The sequence below is a fragment of the Plectropomus leopardus genome, chromosome 23 (genome assembly GCF_008729295.1).
Source record: "Plectropomus leopardus isolate mb chromosome 23, YSFRI_Pleo_2.0, whole genome shotgun sequence".
Classification (NCBI taxonomy): Eukaryota; Metazoa; Chordata; class Actinopteri; order Perciformes; family Serranidae; genus Plectropomus; species Plectropomus leopardus.
In genome coordinates this window covers 11,484,171-11,504,065 of record NC_056485.1, presented here as the reverse complement: position 1 = coordinate 11,504,065, position 19,895 = coordinate 11,484,171, and the positions used below count along the sequence as shown (strand labels likewise).

Sequence of the window (19,895 nt, the reverse complement as noted above, 5' to 3'; positions counted from 1 at the left end):
ATGTCTGTAAAGGCGAGACTCATGGGTACCCACAGAATCCATTTTCATTCAGATATCTTGAAGTCTAAAATGTAGGCAAAGGTTGGAGCATTATTAAGCCTCCTTCCTGAGACACTAGCATGACATGGTTAATACCACTGTATCATCACAGTAGCTTCAAAACTCAGTCCAGTACAACCTCTTTGAGACAGGAACGTCAGCCCACGACGAATGCAATTTAAAAAAAAAAATGTTTGAAACCTTAATCGCATCGCAAAAGACACGTTAATGCTACAACACTGGTAAAACAGAAATTATTATCACAGTTTGAAATTGCCAATGGTCACATCATGCAGGACAAAGCCTATTGTAATAACTGTAATAACTGTTTGCACTAACCACATATTTCTTTTTAACTCCAGAATTTAATTTTCAACTTTTAACCTTCAAACAAGTAAAGGGTACGCTTTTAAGATCTTATAATGTCTACTGTGCCACTGTTTTGTACAGTTTACATCAAGTGTGATTATTACAAAAAAATATATAGTCATTTATGGTAGTGAGAAGGTCATGCATTTTCCCCACTGTCACTCTAAGAGATTTAAGGAGAAATAGTTGAAGATTTGAGGAGGGTCAAGGTCAAGGACAAAGTCGCACCATAGCCACCCCCCTACTCTAATAAATAAAACACAGTCCCTTAAAACATACAGTGGATGTCCACAAGATATAGATATCCTTATATCTATAGATATCCAGCTATAAGCTGCAAGGGCTGTTTTTTTGTATCTCTTTCATTCCTGAGTTTCTGTTTAAAGATAAATAGCTCTTTGAATGGGTCTTACAGTACATGGCAGTATAGCTACATTAGATATAGAAGTAGCAGTTAAGTGAAGAGCAGATGAGTATATGCTGGGGTAAAACAAGAGGGAGGAGAAGAATAAAACCAGATTAGAAGCCAGATTAAAAACAAATAGGATAAATAAGAAAGCAGAGCAGGGGCGGATAGAGGATAGAAACATAAGTCAAAAATTGGAGAAGAGAGCACAAGAGGAAAGAGAAGGGAAGGAGGAGGAGAACTGGAATCACACAGCAAAGAACAAACAGAAGGAGAAAGCAGAGGAAGAAGAGGACCCATCTGGCTTATGAATCAGAGATAAGGAGGACGAACGGCACAGCAACCTTGGCTTATCTCTGAACAAACATGCTTCTCTACTGAAAAGCCACAGGAACTCGGAAACAAACAAAACCAAAAAAATAAGGGGCTTTTTACACTCCGCTGTGTGTACAATGAGTTTATACACCAGCATACAGTCAGTGTGGGTCTAATTATTTTGGCCTTGGTCCATATCCCCCATCAAAAAGACTGAAATGGGGACATTATGTGATGTGTGCAGTACCTGGGCCTGTATCTCTTGCTCATTACCTGTGAACAGCTTCAGAGTGCTTGGCATTCTGTACATGACATCAGTTCTCCACAACACAGTGGTAGCTTGATAGCTGGGGAAGCAAACAGGGGTGAGGGAAATGTAAACTAAGGAGTAATCAAATCTGTTGAATGAGCTGGCATACTCGAGCACTGGAGAGATAAGAGACTGCGCTGTGTTCATATTAATCTTGGCACTGTTTATATCGTGCTGTACCTCTAAGGTAAAATTCCAATTTTATCTAGTGTGCACAAAGAAAAGCAATCTTGGGGAAAGGCAGAGTCTTCTATAATTAAACATGTTACGTTAAGGTGTGCAGTCACATGTCCTCTGACTTGAAGTCTTGCAGGTGATGATCAGGTTAATTGTTTTTTTCTATGTTTTTAAATGTGTGAAGTAACACTATTTAGCTCATTAAAACATGATGTTTTTGTAACGGACGTGACAGGTGGCCCACTGTGCAGTCATGTATCTCAGAAGCTGCTCCTCAGTTCAACACATTTTATTGTGTTGTGCGATTACGTCCGATATGATCACATCACAGCGACCATTTTAACCGAGCCAAACGATACCATTAGATAATAGCTGGAGTGGTGTGTGAAAGCACTCGCTGGGTTACTAACATGCAGTTACTAACCAAAACAAAAGGCCACTCTGGCTATTCTGTCCCGGATCATAAGAGATTGAGTTGCACACGCCCCGATGAGAGATTTCCATCCAGACCCCTTCTGTTCTGTTTAAGCCACAACAAAAGGGAAAGCACTGCCACATCCACCATTTGCCTCACCTCACAATTCAATGACCTTTTTGCTTTTGTTTTTCGAGCATCTCATGCCTTCTGCTGAGAGGGCAGCTCTGGACAGGTAGTTTTACACTAAAATGGATCTGCGGGGGTTGGGAGTCAAAGTGACAAATCAACAGGGCCCAGCAGAGAAAGGATGTGTCAGGCTGTTGTGTTCGCCAGGTTGAGTACGGGCTGGCGGGAGTTGAAACTGATCTGAGGTTAGTTGAATTTGTTCTTTGGCAACAGATGGTGCTGGAGGAAAAAAAAAAAACCTTCCCTCTGATGTAAAGTTTACAGATTCATTATGGTTTAAATGAATAAATGATAACATAAAATAGCAATAATATGTCAGTCCTGCTGATTTGATGTTGTACATTTAAATGAACAGACCACACAGAGGTCCATAAGCCCAGCTTTGGGATCAAACTGCGTTATAAAATAACAAATACTCTTTTGGAAAAACTTGCTTTAAGAGATACTGCCTGCCAGCCCCTCTCTCTCCCTGTCTTTTTCAAACTCGGATCTCAATACGATGAAACGGTAAAACTGGGCACTGCCGAATATAAATCATGATCATGATGTCTGCACTGCATAGTTCTCTAATAAAATGCTTTCAGAAATACATTTTACTGCACTGTTTAGCTGTAATAGTGAGCGTTTTGTGAACAGGAAGTGGGCGTCATACTGCTTCCTACGCAGTGAAAACAGAGGCCAAAAAAACTGAGATCAAAACAGAGCTAAAATTTATGCCTGAGCCACATTGGCTGCGTGAGCAGGGGGTGTACGTCACGGAAACTTTGTTTTTTATTTTGGCACTGTACACAGGTTATATCAGCCGCACTGAATACATAAGAAGCGCTGCTCAGGCGTGGCAAATCAAGAGAAACTGAATCTTTCTGATTTCTTCTGCTTGACACCCGTGGTTTTCAGCAAAGATAGGAAGTAAAAATGTTATTTTGATAATTAAATATACTCTATATAACCTTCCACTACAGTTTCAATGTCTTTATCTGTCAAAGACTTGAATAAATACAATATATTTTTTTTACTCAACCTTTCCTGTTTCTGTTTCAAAGTAAAAGCCCGCTGACAACCTTTTTGTTGACAGGATCCGTTCAATTGTTGATATGGTATTTTACTGTGAAACTTCTGCAGGACCGTGTTGTTGACAATGTCTTGCCAGCCAGCTGCCACTGTATCACACATAAACAAGTTTGCATTACGTCACCTACCAGTGGGAGTGAGATTCTGATAGTTGTAGGTTTTCTACCTCATGAGCAAAAGTGTCTGTGTTTTCTCTGGTCATGTAGCATCAATTTTAACGAATGTGCTTCTTTTGTTATGAAAAGGCCATCATTTCCAGCAGAGAAATACTTTTTTAAGACTGTTTTTTTCCCAAACCAACAACCTAAAGTAGATAATGGTGTTTGTATTTCCCATGAAGAACTATTTTTTTTTCCACAAATGGTAAGCCAATGCCTAACTTCAATACCCTGATAGATGAGGCCAAGGAGAGTAATTTGCAAGCAGGCTGTAGTTAGGCCAATCTCCAAATGAAAAAAGACATCAATCGTAATTCGGTGAACGTGGCGGCTTTATCAATTCCTCTGCACGCATGACGGCCTATTCATCTATGAAGGTTAAATATCACCAGTGAACGAGAGTCAATATCTCAGAATTGATAATGGGCTTAGTGTTGCCTGCCATTTCCATGGAAACAATGATTTCACACTACCTCCTGTGGTGATGCGTCCATGTTTTATTTCCCTCTTTCTCGTCTTTTCTTTAGTTTCTCAAGGGCATATTGGGAGGATGGGCAGGATAAAAGATAAAAAAGAAAACCAGTGTGAAGCTGGTACACTTTGTCATGATTTATTCAGCGGGGGAAGCTTTCAGGTCAAAGGGAATACATCCTCACAATGTGCTCAGCTTCTGTGGGTGGTCTCTGCCTTGGACTTGCATTCATTTATGGGTCCCTAACATGGACAGCAGTCCACAGGTAAGCAATGATGATAAGCATATATGTTCCTATGCACACGCACATGAATACTCATTGTACATAGCATTAAACAGCGTTTATATTATATTCCTATCTATTACAGTATGTAACCTACCACATAAACAGTTCTCTCAATCTGAGGGAAGGATTCTCTCTTCAGCGTCTACATGGTATATTTGAGCAAGTCAGTCCCGCTATATAACGCTATATATGTTTCTATCTCATGACCTTATGCACTACACTACATTTCAAACTGGAAACTATTGGTTATGGCCCACTGGTGGATCATAGTTAACAGTAGGGAGGCAAAGAAAGTTGTAGAGGTGAGAAGGGTTGTGGTATACAGTTACATACTTTCAGTCAATGCTATTTATTAAGGGTTTAGTCTTTTCACGTAGATTGAAAAAAAAGGCAACACTTTCTGAGTTGCCAGTGTCTACAACGCATTAATAACATACTTATGATGCCTTATAATCTGCCAACACATTCTCACTCCCAACTTGTCAAATACAAACGCTCGGTCAGGTGCCGTTCACATCAAACTATGATGCTCTGGATCCAGTATTGGACAGTCAGGAAGGGCGTGTCAGTTTCCTCGTTCCATGCATTGTGTCTTTCAAAATACGTTTTCACAGAAAAATGTACAGTTTCTGCTCATTATAGGCCTTGTTTACTTTATTTACTGTTTACTTTACTTTTATTTAGGTTTACTTAATTTTTAGGCTCACTTCTTTAGGTTAAACAACAAAAGGACATGGCTAGATTTACATCACAGTTTGGCTTAAATTAAGTACATTTGTTACTAACACAACCTCACATACTGTACATCAGTTTAACTAAGTGACCAGCGTAGTATGCTAGACATACATGCATATTATACACCATTGTTATTAAATTAGCTTGCTTTGGTTTCACACAAAACAGGAACAGTTCCTGGGTGAAAATCCTGAGTTTGTTGGACAAATCCAGCCAACCTTATGCAGACTTTGTCTGTGTATATATTACAGCAGTTGCTTAAAGCATCAAAACATGACGCATCCCAGTGGGTCTCATATCGACACTGCATCGGTGCATCAGTATCTGATGCCAATGGTCACTACTCTAGTGCCAGTATTTGATGAGTTGGGAATGAGATTGGGTTGAATCTGCTTGTAGCCCAGTATATTAGTTATAAGCACTCATAAATATCCGGAATGCAACAATCATAACACATTATAAAACATTTTGTATTGACTTAATTGGTCAAGTATCATAATACTACATAATACAAAATTGCTTGTCACTCCCTGAATTTCTTCTGTGAAGATCATACCTATTCTTCTCAGGGTTTAAATACATTATAATCATTTTATAATGCATTATAATGTGATTATAAGTTACTCTAAGTGTCAGTTGGATGCTTTAAGTGAAGTAATGAAATCCCTAAGGAATAGGTAGTTAATACAATACAAGTGGATAAACGTCACTATAACTGGCCACTGTTTGCTTTAAGTAATGAGGAAAAAAGGAAAATTTTAAATTTCATGCAGAAAAAAAACAAACAAAACATAGAATTAATACATTTATTAAATTGATCATCATAAAATGCTTTATAATGTGTTGTGCTTATTGCTACAAAACACTGAATATAACAAGTGCTTATATCTGTAACTATATGTGTTTAGAAGCAAATTATAACACATCCTAAGTATGTTTAGAATGCATTATAGAGATAGCGGTCATAGAAAGTACTACCAAAAACGGACTAAGATCAACTATTTTACCCCATAATCATACTGTATTACTGTATATTTCCACCACATTAACTCACACACTCCTCCTGTGGTATAAATCTTTCATGATTTCATATGATGAAATAAAAAGCTGCAAAGCTTGTGGGCTTACTGTGTTACAAAGACTGACCCCTGCCAAATAAATAAAGTCTTCCATTATGCAAAAAGAGTGTGATGAACAGAGAAATGTGACCGTTAACAGCATGTGTATTGCATAAAAATGCTCTGCTCTTCTCACTTGTCTCTTGCAATATTCTTTACTCGGAGCAGCTTTTTTATCCTAAATTTAAAGTTCCTTTAGCACACAGCGGGAGATGACTGGCAATAATCTTGTTGCATGATAATAACTCAATGTCCTCAAGGTTGTTTCCATGCAAAAACGAGAGTCAATTTAATATCCTTTTACAGGATCTGGGATTGGAAGAAAATAAGATGCTGTAAATAAAGGAGAAATGATGCAAGCGAATGTAACAAGATGTAGGCAAGAATTGGCCTTTGTAAATGGTCTTTTTATTGAGGCTAAGTGTACTAAAAGTACTAGCTACATACAAAACGACACAATAAAGCAGAAATCCAGTAAAGTGGCAAAGTAGTAGCAATTCATAAAATAACAAATAGATTCAGGCTGAGATGAATGAAAAAAAGAGTGAGGCTGTTTTTAAATGGAAGAAGCAAGCACAGAAGACGAAAAAGCACGACAAAAAGGAGGGTTAGAAAGAAAGACCTTGATGGCCTAGCAGGGTACCTGGAAGATACAGAGATACAAGCAGCGCCTCAACAAATGGGGGACTCCTTGACATTGCTGTCATAAGCTAGGACCGAACGTCAGGGAAAAGAAAAGGTCGCACAAAGGGCACCTCTCTTGTTTGACTGTCTCAACAATCATCCTATAACACGATACCTGGACAGTTGCTCCTTTAAAGTGGCCCTGGATGGCCCTGTCACAGGAAGGAGCACACAACAGGACTCGCACGAGTTCAACAAGGCATTACAGATCTGTGGAGAGTGTGAAATGGCACATTAAATAGCGTGGGATAGTGTATAGGGGCGGTATAGAAGGCTGGAAGGAAAATAAAGTAGTGGCACATGAACCCAGCAGTTTAAAACTGTGTCCTCTCATGTCCTGCTTATTGGAAGTCAATCACTTTGAAGAGTGTCTCTTTTAAAACATGTCTCATTTGTCCTTCCAAGATGACATCTCCCAAGTACATCAAATATTGAGGGGGGGTGCCATGGCAATTATGAGACAAAATCATTTTTAGATATATCTGTATGTGACTATGAGTGTTTTCTTAACTGGGCCAGAATATCTCTTTTTAACGCTCCCTCACTTCCCTTACGAACCGAGGCTGAAAGACGCTTTGCTACTTCATAAACGCTTTGCAAATTGAACTTACAATGACTGTTGAAACTTATATCATAGACATAAAAGAGCTGACACTTTTAAAAAGTTGTAAGGCTTTTTCAACCACAGTGAAGCATAACTTCATAACTGTCTATTGTGTCATTAGATTTCCCTCACAGCATTTCCTTTTTCACTGAGTGGCATATTTATTTGATATAATGGTATTTAAAGACTATAAATCAAACTATATTTACACAAAAGGCTTTTAAGGCCACATTATTAATTTGAATCATTCCATTTAATTGAAGGAACAAAAGTATAATTTTTCACTAAGAGTGTCCCTGGAAAGTCAAAAGCCCTAAATTTCAGTTGCTGGATCATGTATGGAATAAATATCCACATGACTATAATATACTTTTCGTACTGTTACTTGAAATCTAAAACTCCATCTTACCCCTGTGTGGTTGAGACGTACTTACTTTTCCCTTCTTTTAAGGTTAAGTGCAAATGAAAACTGATGCAAACTCTTTGACTGGTTTTACTGTATAATCTAGTTGCTAAAGTAACTTGACCTTGTGAAGATCTAACATTGTGACAAGGACCACATACAATCTACACTATAGCTACAGTATGTAAGAGATGCAGGTGTGCAGTAAAGGCTGTAAGGTGTGATTAGTCATATTGTTGTTCTGATGAGAAGTAGATGTATTAAGCGGTGGGATTATGTGTCGGTTAGGTGTGAGCAAGAAGCATTGATGGGACTGTCAGCTCTTATGTGCAGTTGAGATATGCGTTCAAATATATATGAATGTACTAAGCGCTCATGATGACAACTGCAAGCTTTAAAACCAACCATAATCAGACAGCAGGAATCTATATATTTTTTTAAAGAAAGGTCACTACTGTGATTGTTGTAATTGGAGTTAATTCACTTAAGTGGAAGATGTATGGAACATTTTTAAAAAAATTTTTTGGGGCTTTTTTCCTCATCATAATGCAGCTGCAAAGAGACAGGAAATAGGGAAGAGAGAAAGGAACTAACAAGCAGCAAAAGGCCACAGGCTGAAATTGAACCCGGGCCACAGTAAAAGACTCAGCCTATATGGGGCGCACACTCTACCAGATGAGCTAGAGGTCACCCCTGGAGCATAAAAAAAAGATCTTTTTTTTTTTAAATAGCCATTTAAAAGTAGAAGAACATATCAAGGACTTCTGTGAATGGGCATGTTACAAAACACTATAAAGAAAACAGTTATAATGCACATGACATGTAGAGGCAACACAAATCTCTAGAATCATTTTTTGCATATGTATGCAGAATCTGTAGGCAAAGGGACAATATTTTGGTATCTGAAGTGTTCTGGTTTCTGTTTGTAGTCTGTTTGTGGTCATAATAGTAATGACCAATTAGGACTAAATGACCAACCAATTTGGAACCCATCGGCTATCATCTCAAAATGTTTCAGTTTTATATTTACTTTTTTTTTGTAATTCATCTGCATTCATATGTGGATATTTGTTAGTAGGGATCCGCTGAAATGACTGTCACAAGAGGAAGTCTTGGCCCAGATATCTGCTGGCTACACCCGAACCTCCAAAATATTGTCTGTTGCCTGCATTTTTAATAAAATGAAGGTTTGGAGGCAGTGTGCCTTCACTGTGCCTTGACTGAATGTTTCTATATGTTAATACATATATTAGACACATCTGCTATATAATATGTGCATGCATGACTTGTTTGGGTAATTATGGGCACAAAGGGGTGCGTAATGTATACATTTGCTATTTATCATTGGCTTTGAAAAAAATAAATCAAATGACTTGAAAGGTGACGAATCGGTGCGCAGACATAACTATTTTCACCCAAGTTATAAAACACTACCAACATTTCTATGCAACTATACACTGTTTCTCAGATTTTGTTTTTGTTTCAAACCCACCTGCATCCACAGGATTTGCTGCCACGCCCTCCCACTTCTGCAATCCGATTATACTGCACCAAAGCTCTCCACCCACCCACAGATTCTTTATTGTCACAGGCACAACAAATACAGCAGTCCAATCCAGTCTGTGAGATTTATCACCTCATGTCCTCAAATTCTTGAAAATAAAGTTTTTGAAATAATTTACTGAAAAGCTATTTAACTACTGCTGCATGTGAACAGAAAGCTATTCAAGATGCACCATAGCTGTGCAATATCACAGAATACATGCTATTTATATATGCCCATGCATGCCACCAACACCAGTTGCGAGGCTTGCAGGACCAATTAGCAGAGAGGTTAGTCTGAATGAAAATGAAGCTCACAGTTCAAAATCGTGAATAAGCTTTTCTGGATATGCAGCGCTGTTTTGCAGCCAAATCTCAGGTATCAGACACAAGAACTCCTCCGCTCCTTTCCTTCCTCCATCTGCGGCAAACTATCACAAACAAATTCTCAACCATCATGAGACTCCAAGAGGAAGAAAATATTGGCAGATTTAGGTGGGGTTAGGAATGAGACATTCAAATTCAAATCCCTTAAAATGCAGCCACATGCCACAAAGCCTGAGTAAACAGACAAAGCCATCTCTAATAAAATGACATTGGAGTGAAGGTGGCAGCTTCTCCCTCTATTCTCTCTCAAGCTTAGATTTCTCATTATCATTGGGAGACAGCAGCGCAAACCATTTAGCTCCAAATGAGCTTCTTTCTCTTCTTCTTTTTCGCTGTATTGTGATTGGTTCAGTCAGCAGGTGGTGGCTGGTAGGCAGGGATACGAGGGTCTCTATCTTGCCCATCGATCCCGGCCGGGATCAAGTCTCTTCAGGTCAGAACGAGCAACATTCGCCCTAGCTGCATTTGGCCATGTGTATTTTGTTAAAGTAATGGCCTATAAAGGATTGGTATTGACTTCTGGAGGATGAGACATGCACACCTCCCAGGACTCACTGATGTGAGCAGAAAAGGTGAGGCCCTTTTTAAAGTCTACTCTTGCAATACAAAGTCCTAAAAGATATGACAAGGTGAAAGGTTGGTATATACCTGAAAGAGTAAAAGGACACATGATGGATATATTCTGACTGGATTTTTAGCAGGTATGGGGCACAAGCTAAATCACGGGCAATGGCCAATTCAGTGTATTTTTAGAGGAATCAATTTTGGCCCCACTCTCATGCATGCACGCAAGCTCACAAAAGGGAGGTAGCACAAAAGGCTGATTTACATTTTGCAATGCAATGCAAATTCCTTGTTAGTAAGTACCTTTACATTTTCAAATCAAAAATGGTGCTGACTGGGACTTTCAGACTGCAAGCCAAAAGCTTCCATGATAAGCATTTTTTATTGTACTGTTGTGTCATTGATTTAGTTTATATTTTTTTAGTTAGACTATTCCACTCTCTTGCTGCAGTATATCCCACTGTGACACACACGCAGAGTCCAGGGTGCACAGGAAGCACTACCCCTGGTTCAGGGGGGAGTTAAAGGGATATTCTGCCAATTTTCAGCCAGCTTTGAATCATACCAATGTAGGTATTATGTGTAAATGAACTGTGGTGAACTTCCCTCCATTTCACCAGCACCCAGATCTCCTTTTTCAGCTCAGATCTCCCTGTTCATCTCTCAGCACAAATCACTGGCTCTGGCGCTGTTGCTTGAACTACAGATTGTACTTCTGCATTTTCATACGCCTGCCACCACGGACACAAAGAGCAAAGGAGAAGATCCAGACAAAAAGCCGCCTCTCTCTCTCTCTTACTCTCCAAACAAACAGCAGACATTAAAACTGAGCAGCGCTGATCAAATATGCTTACCTAAAATGTCTTCAGAAGCATTTTTTAGTGCACTGTATGGCTGTAATACAGATTTGTGAACAGGAAGAAGTGATGACTAAATATGAACCAAGATTCTGTTACTATATTACTACCTATTTCTTGCCACATTGTATTGAGACACAAATTTAGCTTACTGTTTCAATGTAATTCAAGATTGTTTGTTACTAGCCAGCCACCATCAAATGTCCTGTGTCAAAATGGACAAGCTTACATCATGTCAGCTACCAGCAGGAGCGGTTATTAATATGGAACAGGGCAGTGCATTCTGGTAGTTGTAGTTTTCTACCTTCTTGAGCAAAAGCCAATACCCCAGCCCTTTTCCTGTTTTATCTGGTCATGTAGCACAAATTTCAATGCATAGACAGACTTTTTTTTTTTTTAAGATCATCTCTCCAGTTAGGAAATGTCTTTATCTTTCTTGCTCAAGCGACCTCAGACACAGACTGACACACTGGATGTTTCAGGCCATCAAATCAATTACCTTTAAGTCACGAACACATGACACTCCACCCTACTGCTGCAGCACAGGAGACTAACCTGAGGTGGAGGGAGCCCTCCTGCAGCGGGTGGACAGTCAGGTAACATGATCCTCCGTTTAGGTGTGCTGCACTGACAGGAGGGGGAGGGGTTAGACATGCTCCAGTTCCCGTTGAGGAAGATGTCAATGACGGATTGATCCACAGGTGGAGTGAACCAATCAGAGCCAGTAGAAGAACATGGTAACTTCCTGGGAGAAAACAAAGGAGGACATATGAGTGCTTAACTGGTAGCTTAACTAATAGCTCGCCAAAGACATCTGCAGAAAAATGTTTAAACAAGAGAAAACTTGAAAAGAAGTGAAGAGAATGAGAGGGAACAGAGAATTAGAATAAAGAGAGCAAACTAAGATATTAAAAGGTATTATATTCACTGGATATTGCCTGCGATTGGATAGGTGGTACACTTGTTATATGAGTCATAAGCAGTATTTTTAAGACTGCTGGGTAATACCTCTGACTTAAGAGATGTGTGGCTTGTGTTTGAAGAACTTAAGCACAGTAAGCCGCTCCCAGCATTTGTGATGCACAAGCACTTGTGAACTATGCAGGCTCTGAGCTCAGTAATAATTCCATTTCATTTTTCAAGTTTAAAAAAAGAAAAAAAAAGAGGTATGCATTATTCAGCTTATTCTGATCAGTATGATTTGGAGAGCGTGTGAAAAGCTAATTATTTATTGATCAAGTTTGTTCTTAGAAATTGCTTTTAAAAATCAGGCAGAGCACTCCTCTCCAATGCTCAGGGTTACTTGGTGATTTTACAGCTTGTTCTATTTCTGCAGCAGGAGTTCTTAAAGGAGGCAGAGACACATGCTCAGACATGCATGACTTATGCACTCATGTGACCAATAGCCACACGCAGACAGCCTGCAAAGCTTAACACTCCACAAGCATAATTTGGCATGAATGCATGTGCACACACTAAGGCTATTCTTTTGGATTCTGGTGTATAAACACTCACGGTATTGGGTCTCCATTCATGCAACGTGTCCCAAAGCCAGGCTCGTTCACCAGTGTTTCTACCACCTTAGACACCTCCACATTATCTGCCACATCATTGCTGAAAATATCAAGAAAAAAAATCAATACAAAGACACATTCAAACATTCAATCAGACTGCTGAAATAATACAGGTGTGTGCCTCCATTTGTGTGCAACAAAGTGAAAATGTTGTTTTTTTAAAGGCTAAACACCAACAAAAGCAGACTGATGCAAACATTTTTTGTTTGATAGAAACATGTAAGTTGATTACATCTGTCTTTTTTCAACAAATTTTGCCTTTACAACTTCACAGCACGCAGTTATTGGAATTGTTTGGATCACACAAGTTGGAAACAATCATACACAGCCACCTCTGGAATCTAATTTCACAAAAAGTATAATAGTACTCATCTTTATCTGCCATTGGACAGAAATACCAGGTTGAAACAGAATGTAGACATGAAAAGGCAGAAAACATAGAAAAACAAAAAGTGCAGCATTCACATGATTCAGAATTTGAATGTCCACATCATGAATAAAGTGAGGCTTTGAACCATTCGAAACTGGGATGGGAATAATCAAAGGCCAGATGATATGATATCATCACGATACTTACGTCATGATACAATAATGTTGTGATTTTAAATACGTTTCCATATGCTGAGTATTGGAATAACATAACGATAGATTTGTCAACATTAATTTTATCTAATGAGATAAAGTTTTCAGTCTGTTCATCTCACTTCAGTCATTCTTGTGCAGTAAAATGTTTGTATGTCTGATTCTAACCCGAGTCCACAACCCAATCACCCCTAAGCCCAATCCTTGGGTACCAAAATTTTAATTTGTATTTACAATATTTATAACTTTTATAATAAAAAATTGATACTCACTCAGCATCTATGTATCAATACAATATTGCCACGCAGAGTATCACAATATTATGCTGTAAGGATTTTTCCCCTAACCCCTATATGGTGAAGTTCCACTTAAATCCATGTGCATCAATCAATGTGTCACAATGTCAATAAATACAGACTAAAAACTGTCGCTGGGATTTTACTTTGTGACCTAAGTAAGTAAAACAAAAAGAAAAAGCCCCCTTTGGTGAAGTCAGAGTATAACTATCATTACTAGAAACTAGACTTGAAAAATGTGAATTAACAGGTTAAAGTCTGAAATGACATGAGGTGTGGCTTATCAAAAGTCCTGCAGCATGGAGTGCTTCAAGGAAAGTTTCAGGAGGACAACCTCTGGTTTAAACTGGGATTGCCTCTCTAGACAATCAAAATAAAAATACTAATCATGGTCTTGGTGGTCATGACCAGCGATCACCTAAGATCCATCACTGAATCAGATGATAGGGAACCATTATGGAGTCTATCTTAAACAGCTGAAGCAATTTACAGAATTACCTCTGTAGCCTGGATAAAATCGAAATGCCTGATATTCGAAACCAGACATTTTGAAGGCTCTGTGCTGTGTTGAGATCACTGTCTGCCTTAAAAAAGAGGACTGCCAACAGTCAGTATGAGCTCAGTGTACAGAAAGGTGAAGCAGGGTAAGCTGAGTCTGAATCTGCACCTCTCTTGCAGGTTTGGCTTTTGTCACAGTGGACAAAAGGGATTATCTGAGATGACAGGCACTGACATATCGAGCCAGAATAATAATTTCAGTGTGTATTAAGTGACAAGTCTAAACTACGACTGAGTAACAAAATATCAGAAATCTATCATTATTTTTGGGACCAAAATACATTGTCACCATTAGTAAGGGTTTTCTAAATTTTCTAATCCATCACAATTGGTTTGGATTTTGTTTTATAATGTGTCTCCAGTTGCAACTGATTAGGATTTTCCAAGTCATCTAATCTGTCTTGCACATTAGCAGAGCACAGGAGTTCAGATGATCATTAATCTTGAACATATCTTGACATCAAAGAAGGCGTGAAAGGAAATGAGACATGTACACTAGAGGGACCCGCCGTGGCGCATTTCAAATAAATACTCAAAAGCAATGCTTCAATCAGTTGGGGCTGCCTTAATCAAGACAGAGAGAAATCATTATATGTACCACCTTTTTTGTTTGGGTCAAGTATCAAAACATCAAATCACACAAAGTTTGAGTCCAGCGAGCACGCACTGTAATGAGCCTGTTCAGGATTCTGTGTACAATATAGGCTCCTCGCAGCCGTTCATTATCATCTGAGTGTCCTGTGCATATCTACGCCCTGTGTCTCAGTTAAACAATCTTCCCATTCCAATTTCATTCTCATTACTAACCACACACACTCTGCCCTTTATCTTAAGGGTACCGTGGGAGTTAAAACACAGTGTTTCATAAAGACCATCATGATGGCTTTCTGCCAGCGGTGGCCACAGCCCAGCCAACCATTTGGATTAATACAGTGTTCATTGTCTCATTTAGAGGCGTCTCCATGAAGGTCATACGGTCATTTCCTTGGCCACCAGCGAGCGCAATTGAAGTGGTCCGATTGTAAAAATGGATTATGTGCAGCCATCTGTTTTGCAATTAACAATGGCTGGGTTACCACGTTATTTGAGATAATAAAACTGTTGGATAGTTCCAAAATGAAGACTTGTGCATATACACGGAAATAGTGGAACTAATGAGTAGTTCATCTCGTCAAATATCACAGAAGTAAGAACTGAGACAATAGAAGAAAGTCAAATGAAGGCTACATTATATAACCCCTTTAAAGACTGCCAAAGCAGCAGAATATACTATATCAACAAGCAGTCTGGTTCACTTCAGTTCTTACATTAGAAAGTTTATTTTTGCATTTCAATCGTCAAAAGCTATAGATGGTACCAATAAAACCATTTCATTGTGTCCTGTTTTTGGCAACCCCCACTGAAGTACCTAGCCCCCTGATGTGATACTAAAAGTTGGAACTAAAAACACTGCAGTCTGTTGATTCATCAAGAGTGTAGGGAAGGCTATAAGACCTTAAAATTATATCAGAATATTTCAGGGCATTTTTGTGATGGCAATATTTTTGATAATATTACAAAATACGGGAAAATATTTATAATTTCAAGAATATAAAGGTACAAATGCTACAGTTTTATATACCAACATCAATGTAACAGTTTGCCTTCAACTATTCAGCAAAAACTAGACAAAAATTACCTTTCATTTCTTTAGTTTGCAAACAATGTCACATAGATTTACATTACAAAGGCTTATATCAAAATTATCTCTTGACCTCAATTCCTGCATGCAAATAGCGGACAGAGGAGGGGGAGAGAAAGAGATGCTGTGCAGAGGACAGAGGAGCCGCTGACTGAGATAACTTTGAGCGTTAAGTTTCTAAAAGAGACTGAAAAGTCCAGGACTGTTCATAAAATATTCAGGACACCCAGGACTAACAACACCACTGATTCTACACTACTTAAGTTGATCTCTACTTAACTACTACACCATGGAGCTGGCAGCCATTTCACTTACAGCTACGGTTGAACTTAGGTTCATGTACGTATGGATTCTACACTGAAAGTGTTTGGTGGAAACCTTTCATATTCAGAAATCTTATTTCAATTTCTAAAATAAAAATTCAGCTAGCCACAAGTAACTAATCCACATCATTGCCACAGTTATACATTATGCACTAATGAGCAGGGTTCAGAGGCCCTTCAACTTCTAAATGAGATCAATCATTATCTTCAATCACTCCGCTAAATTAGATCATTTGCATTCATGACATATATAGCCCTGCAATGCTCCTCTGAATGAACCGTTAAGATGAAAAGGCACACTACTTTCACACTGTCATCATCAGGCAGGATGTTTTACAGTCACTCAAGAGAAAAGACAATATTTAGTAACAGGCCAGAGGGAATGTCAGAGAAATTAAGAAAACTCCACTTTTTTTATGTAATATACAGGAATTGTTACCAGGAATTCCCAAGAAAACTGAATGTGCAGTTCAAGTTTTGTGACAAGAGACGATGTGAAAAAGTAGGCAAAGCAGCTCTGAAATCCCATGGCTGAATCTTGAACCTTTACTTATGAGCTAGAATTGTATTCCCACTTGTCACAAGTTGTATTGTGTTGACATAAGGAAGAGAATGCACAGTGCGAGATATTATCACAGTGTCATGTAAAGGTCTTTTCAGTCTTGTAAAAACACACAGCAACATTGTGTCACTACAATTATCTTTTATAGATAGGTGCCTTTAGGGTGTTGCTTCAAAAAAACCTTAGTATCTAGGTAGATTGCTATAAACATCTGCTACTGGTTAGTAGCAGATGTTTTCTTGAGTTTCATGAGTTTATTGGTAGTATACGTCTGTCACACTACTAGATGGTTGTTACTAAGTTCTAATTATGCATGTCGCTAAACCAGAAATGTAGTAATTGAAACTAAATACACAGGGCTTGACTGTTTCAGTACCATGGAGAGAGAAAGAGACTGTTTTGAATGGTTTAGCACCATGGACAGAGACACAGAAATACATTTAAATGTTTCAGCTGCATTCTCTGCATCAGCACAGAGCAAAGGTCTGGAAGAAAGGCATAACATGGAATTTCAAACTTCTTGTCTTCTTTTTATCTGAAGAACAAAAAGTACTGAGAAAGTTTCTTCAGTGCAATTAAGCTCCAAGTGTAGTATATTGTTTCAAGATTCTAGCTTCAACTTCAAAGAAGAAAAAAGTCATGTTATAAAATTTTTGTGGATGGATCACTACCAAAGGTAATACTACCAGTGTCCTCAATGAGCCACATGTTATTATGTATGATAGACGTGTTGGTATGTATATATACGATGCCAAAACTGTGATAAGACTGGTCCAGCAAAAAAAGTGCACAAAATTAATAATGCCAGTAGTGTGAGTTGCCTAGCAAGCACACAATCAGTTATCACTGTAGTGGACTGATACTGTGGGGATATACCTAAATACATAAAATATGACTCTGCAATTCTACAGTAATACTCAGCAAGGCTTTAAAAATATTCACCACCACATTAAAGGCAAACAAAAGTATGTACAGAAAATATGTCAACACCTGCAAAAAAAAAAAAAAAAAAAATAGAGGAGACTCCCCCTTGGACCAAGTGGTGAGATGGTATCTTAAATAAACCACTTTCAGGTTACAGTTAATTGTGTCCTGACATCTTCAAAGTGAATTTCTACAAAGTGCTGCCAGGGGAAATGAAACACCTGCCGGGTAGATAAGCAATGACAGCTTCATGTCAAAAGAACAGAGTATGAATGCAGTGTCAAGATTAGTTTGATGGTTTGGACAGATGCTGTAATGAGTGATGCATATTAGAATTCAACTGGCATCCTTACAGCCCTTTTGTTGTTAGAGTGAAGGATGAATCATTTTGCAGCAACTTTTAGTTAATTTGTGTGAATATGGAGATAGCTCTATATATTTCAGACAGTAAAGAAATCCTATCTCTGCCTTATACAGTAAATGTTGACATGGAAATAGGGATGAATGTTTCTGTCTGAGGTGTTCATTAAGCACTATATTGCATAAGGTGAGGTTCTTTTTTAAAAAAGCCTCTTACAGCAGTGCATCTATGTGTTGTTTTTATGTTCATCCACACCCTCTGCAATAACTCAAGTTTGTATTCAGTGGGTGTTGAAGTCCACCAGGGCCATCCCCTGTCACCACGTATGGCTGTGATTCTCAGTGACAGAATAGCAAGCTGCCACCACAGCGGGGACAACGTCCAGATTGATGACCTCAGCAGTGCAAAAAAATCTCTTGGCGATCAAACAGTGTGAGCAGCACTGTGACATCTTTTTCCTTTGATTTTCTGTCACTGAAGTTTAAGTTTCTCTTAGCCTTTTGTTCATTTGCCAGTAGAACTAACCAGTTCTTCAAATTATTCACACACTCTGCCTCTGATAACAGTAAACATTACTTGCTAGAGGATTCTTCACTGGGAAAATTATGCTGCTTCTGAGTAATTACATTATTGTGTGTATAACATAATTCAGCAACAGAACAGCAATTAAACTTTATGGAAAGTATTACAGATTGTTGTTAATATCCAAATATAAATTAAAACCTGTGCTAAATCGGGTTAAATGCCATGAAAACCAATACAAAACAACACAAAGAGTTCATTCTATGCTATATCAATATGTGATTACCTGTAAAAGGTGGTTTGAGGCAGATTATACATCCAGGGTTGCAGCTCCAGACTCGGATATTCAGCGAACGGTGGGACGATGAGTGTGAAGATCAGAGACAGGCACACAAAAAAAGCAGGCAAGACCACCTAGAAGGAGGGTGAAAAAGCCAAAATCTGTATTTAGATTTTTATCCTGCTCCTTCTGGAAAGTCCTTTGTAGTAAAATCATACCGAAATTAATAAAAGCACAAAAAGATTTTGATTATATCTTGTACTTTTCAGAGAAGAAATTGCAAAGAAGAAAGCAAATTAATTTTGATGCTGTTCACCAATACCAAATTGACAAAACAGTATATTATTATTATTAAACCCAAAAGTATCACAATGGGCCAAACTCAACTGCACAATTTTTATACTTTCACTTTCAGCTTTAAAGGAACAGCTCACCCAAAAATCTAAAATACATATTTTTCCTCCTAAATGTATTATGTTGATTAAAAAAAAATCTAGATTGCTTTGGTGTGAGTTGCAGAGTGTTGGAAATATCAGCCATAGAGATGTCTGCCTTCGTTCTAGTATATTGGAACTAAATGTTACTCAAAGTGTCAAAAGATTTTACTTTATAAACTCACCAGCAATGTCTCTTTTCAAAAATCAGACCCGGTTACTCAGGATAATCCACAGACCTCGCTGTAAGCAGTTTCCTGAAGTAACAATTGTTTTTCTACACCTGACAATTGTATCACTCTGCAGAGGGAAACGTGCATTCACTGCTAACTGACCTCACACCACTCAACTAGCTAGCGTTACAGCTTAGTTCAGAAGGACATAATTATTATTCACATCTCGCACTGTCATAAGCATGAGCCTCTCATCAATGAGTAAAAGCATGCTTGCTTCTGCACATTGATGTGGTTGGCAGGTGTAGTTTGGTAGAAAGAAAGAGAAAAAGACATCCCTGTTCAGTTTTTCATAAGCCGAATGCCATGTAGCTCCATCATATTGTAGAGAAGGTAGACATCTCTATGGCTGATATCTCCAACACTCCAACTCAAACCAAGACAATCTAGATCAACAATTAGCTCTTTTTGTGTGATTTTTGGATGAACTGTCTCTTTAAAGGCATGCTGCCGGCTTCTAGGGC

At 38.5% G+C, this 19,895-nt stretch overlaps 1 protein-coding gene across 1 annotated transcript in view; it reads right to left on the bottom strand.

Moving 5' to 3' along the window:
- The window catches only part of LOC121961901 (phospholipid-transporting ATPase ABCA1-like), a 172,168-nt gene that overhangs the window by 69,470 nt on the left and 82,803 nt on the right, over positions 1-19,895 (bottom strand). The window contains exons 29-31 of the mRNA XM_042512000.1: positions 18,771-18,898; positions 12,617-12,715; positions 11,657-11,846 (exon numbers count right to left, since the gene is read on the bottom strand). Of these exons, the coding sequence (XP_042367934.1) occupies positions 11,657-11,846; positions 12,617-12,715; positions 18,771-18,898 (417 nt within the window). The remainder of the gene's footprint in view (positions 1-11,656; positions 11,847-12,616; positions 12,716-18,770; positions 18,899-19,895) is intronic.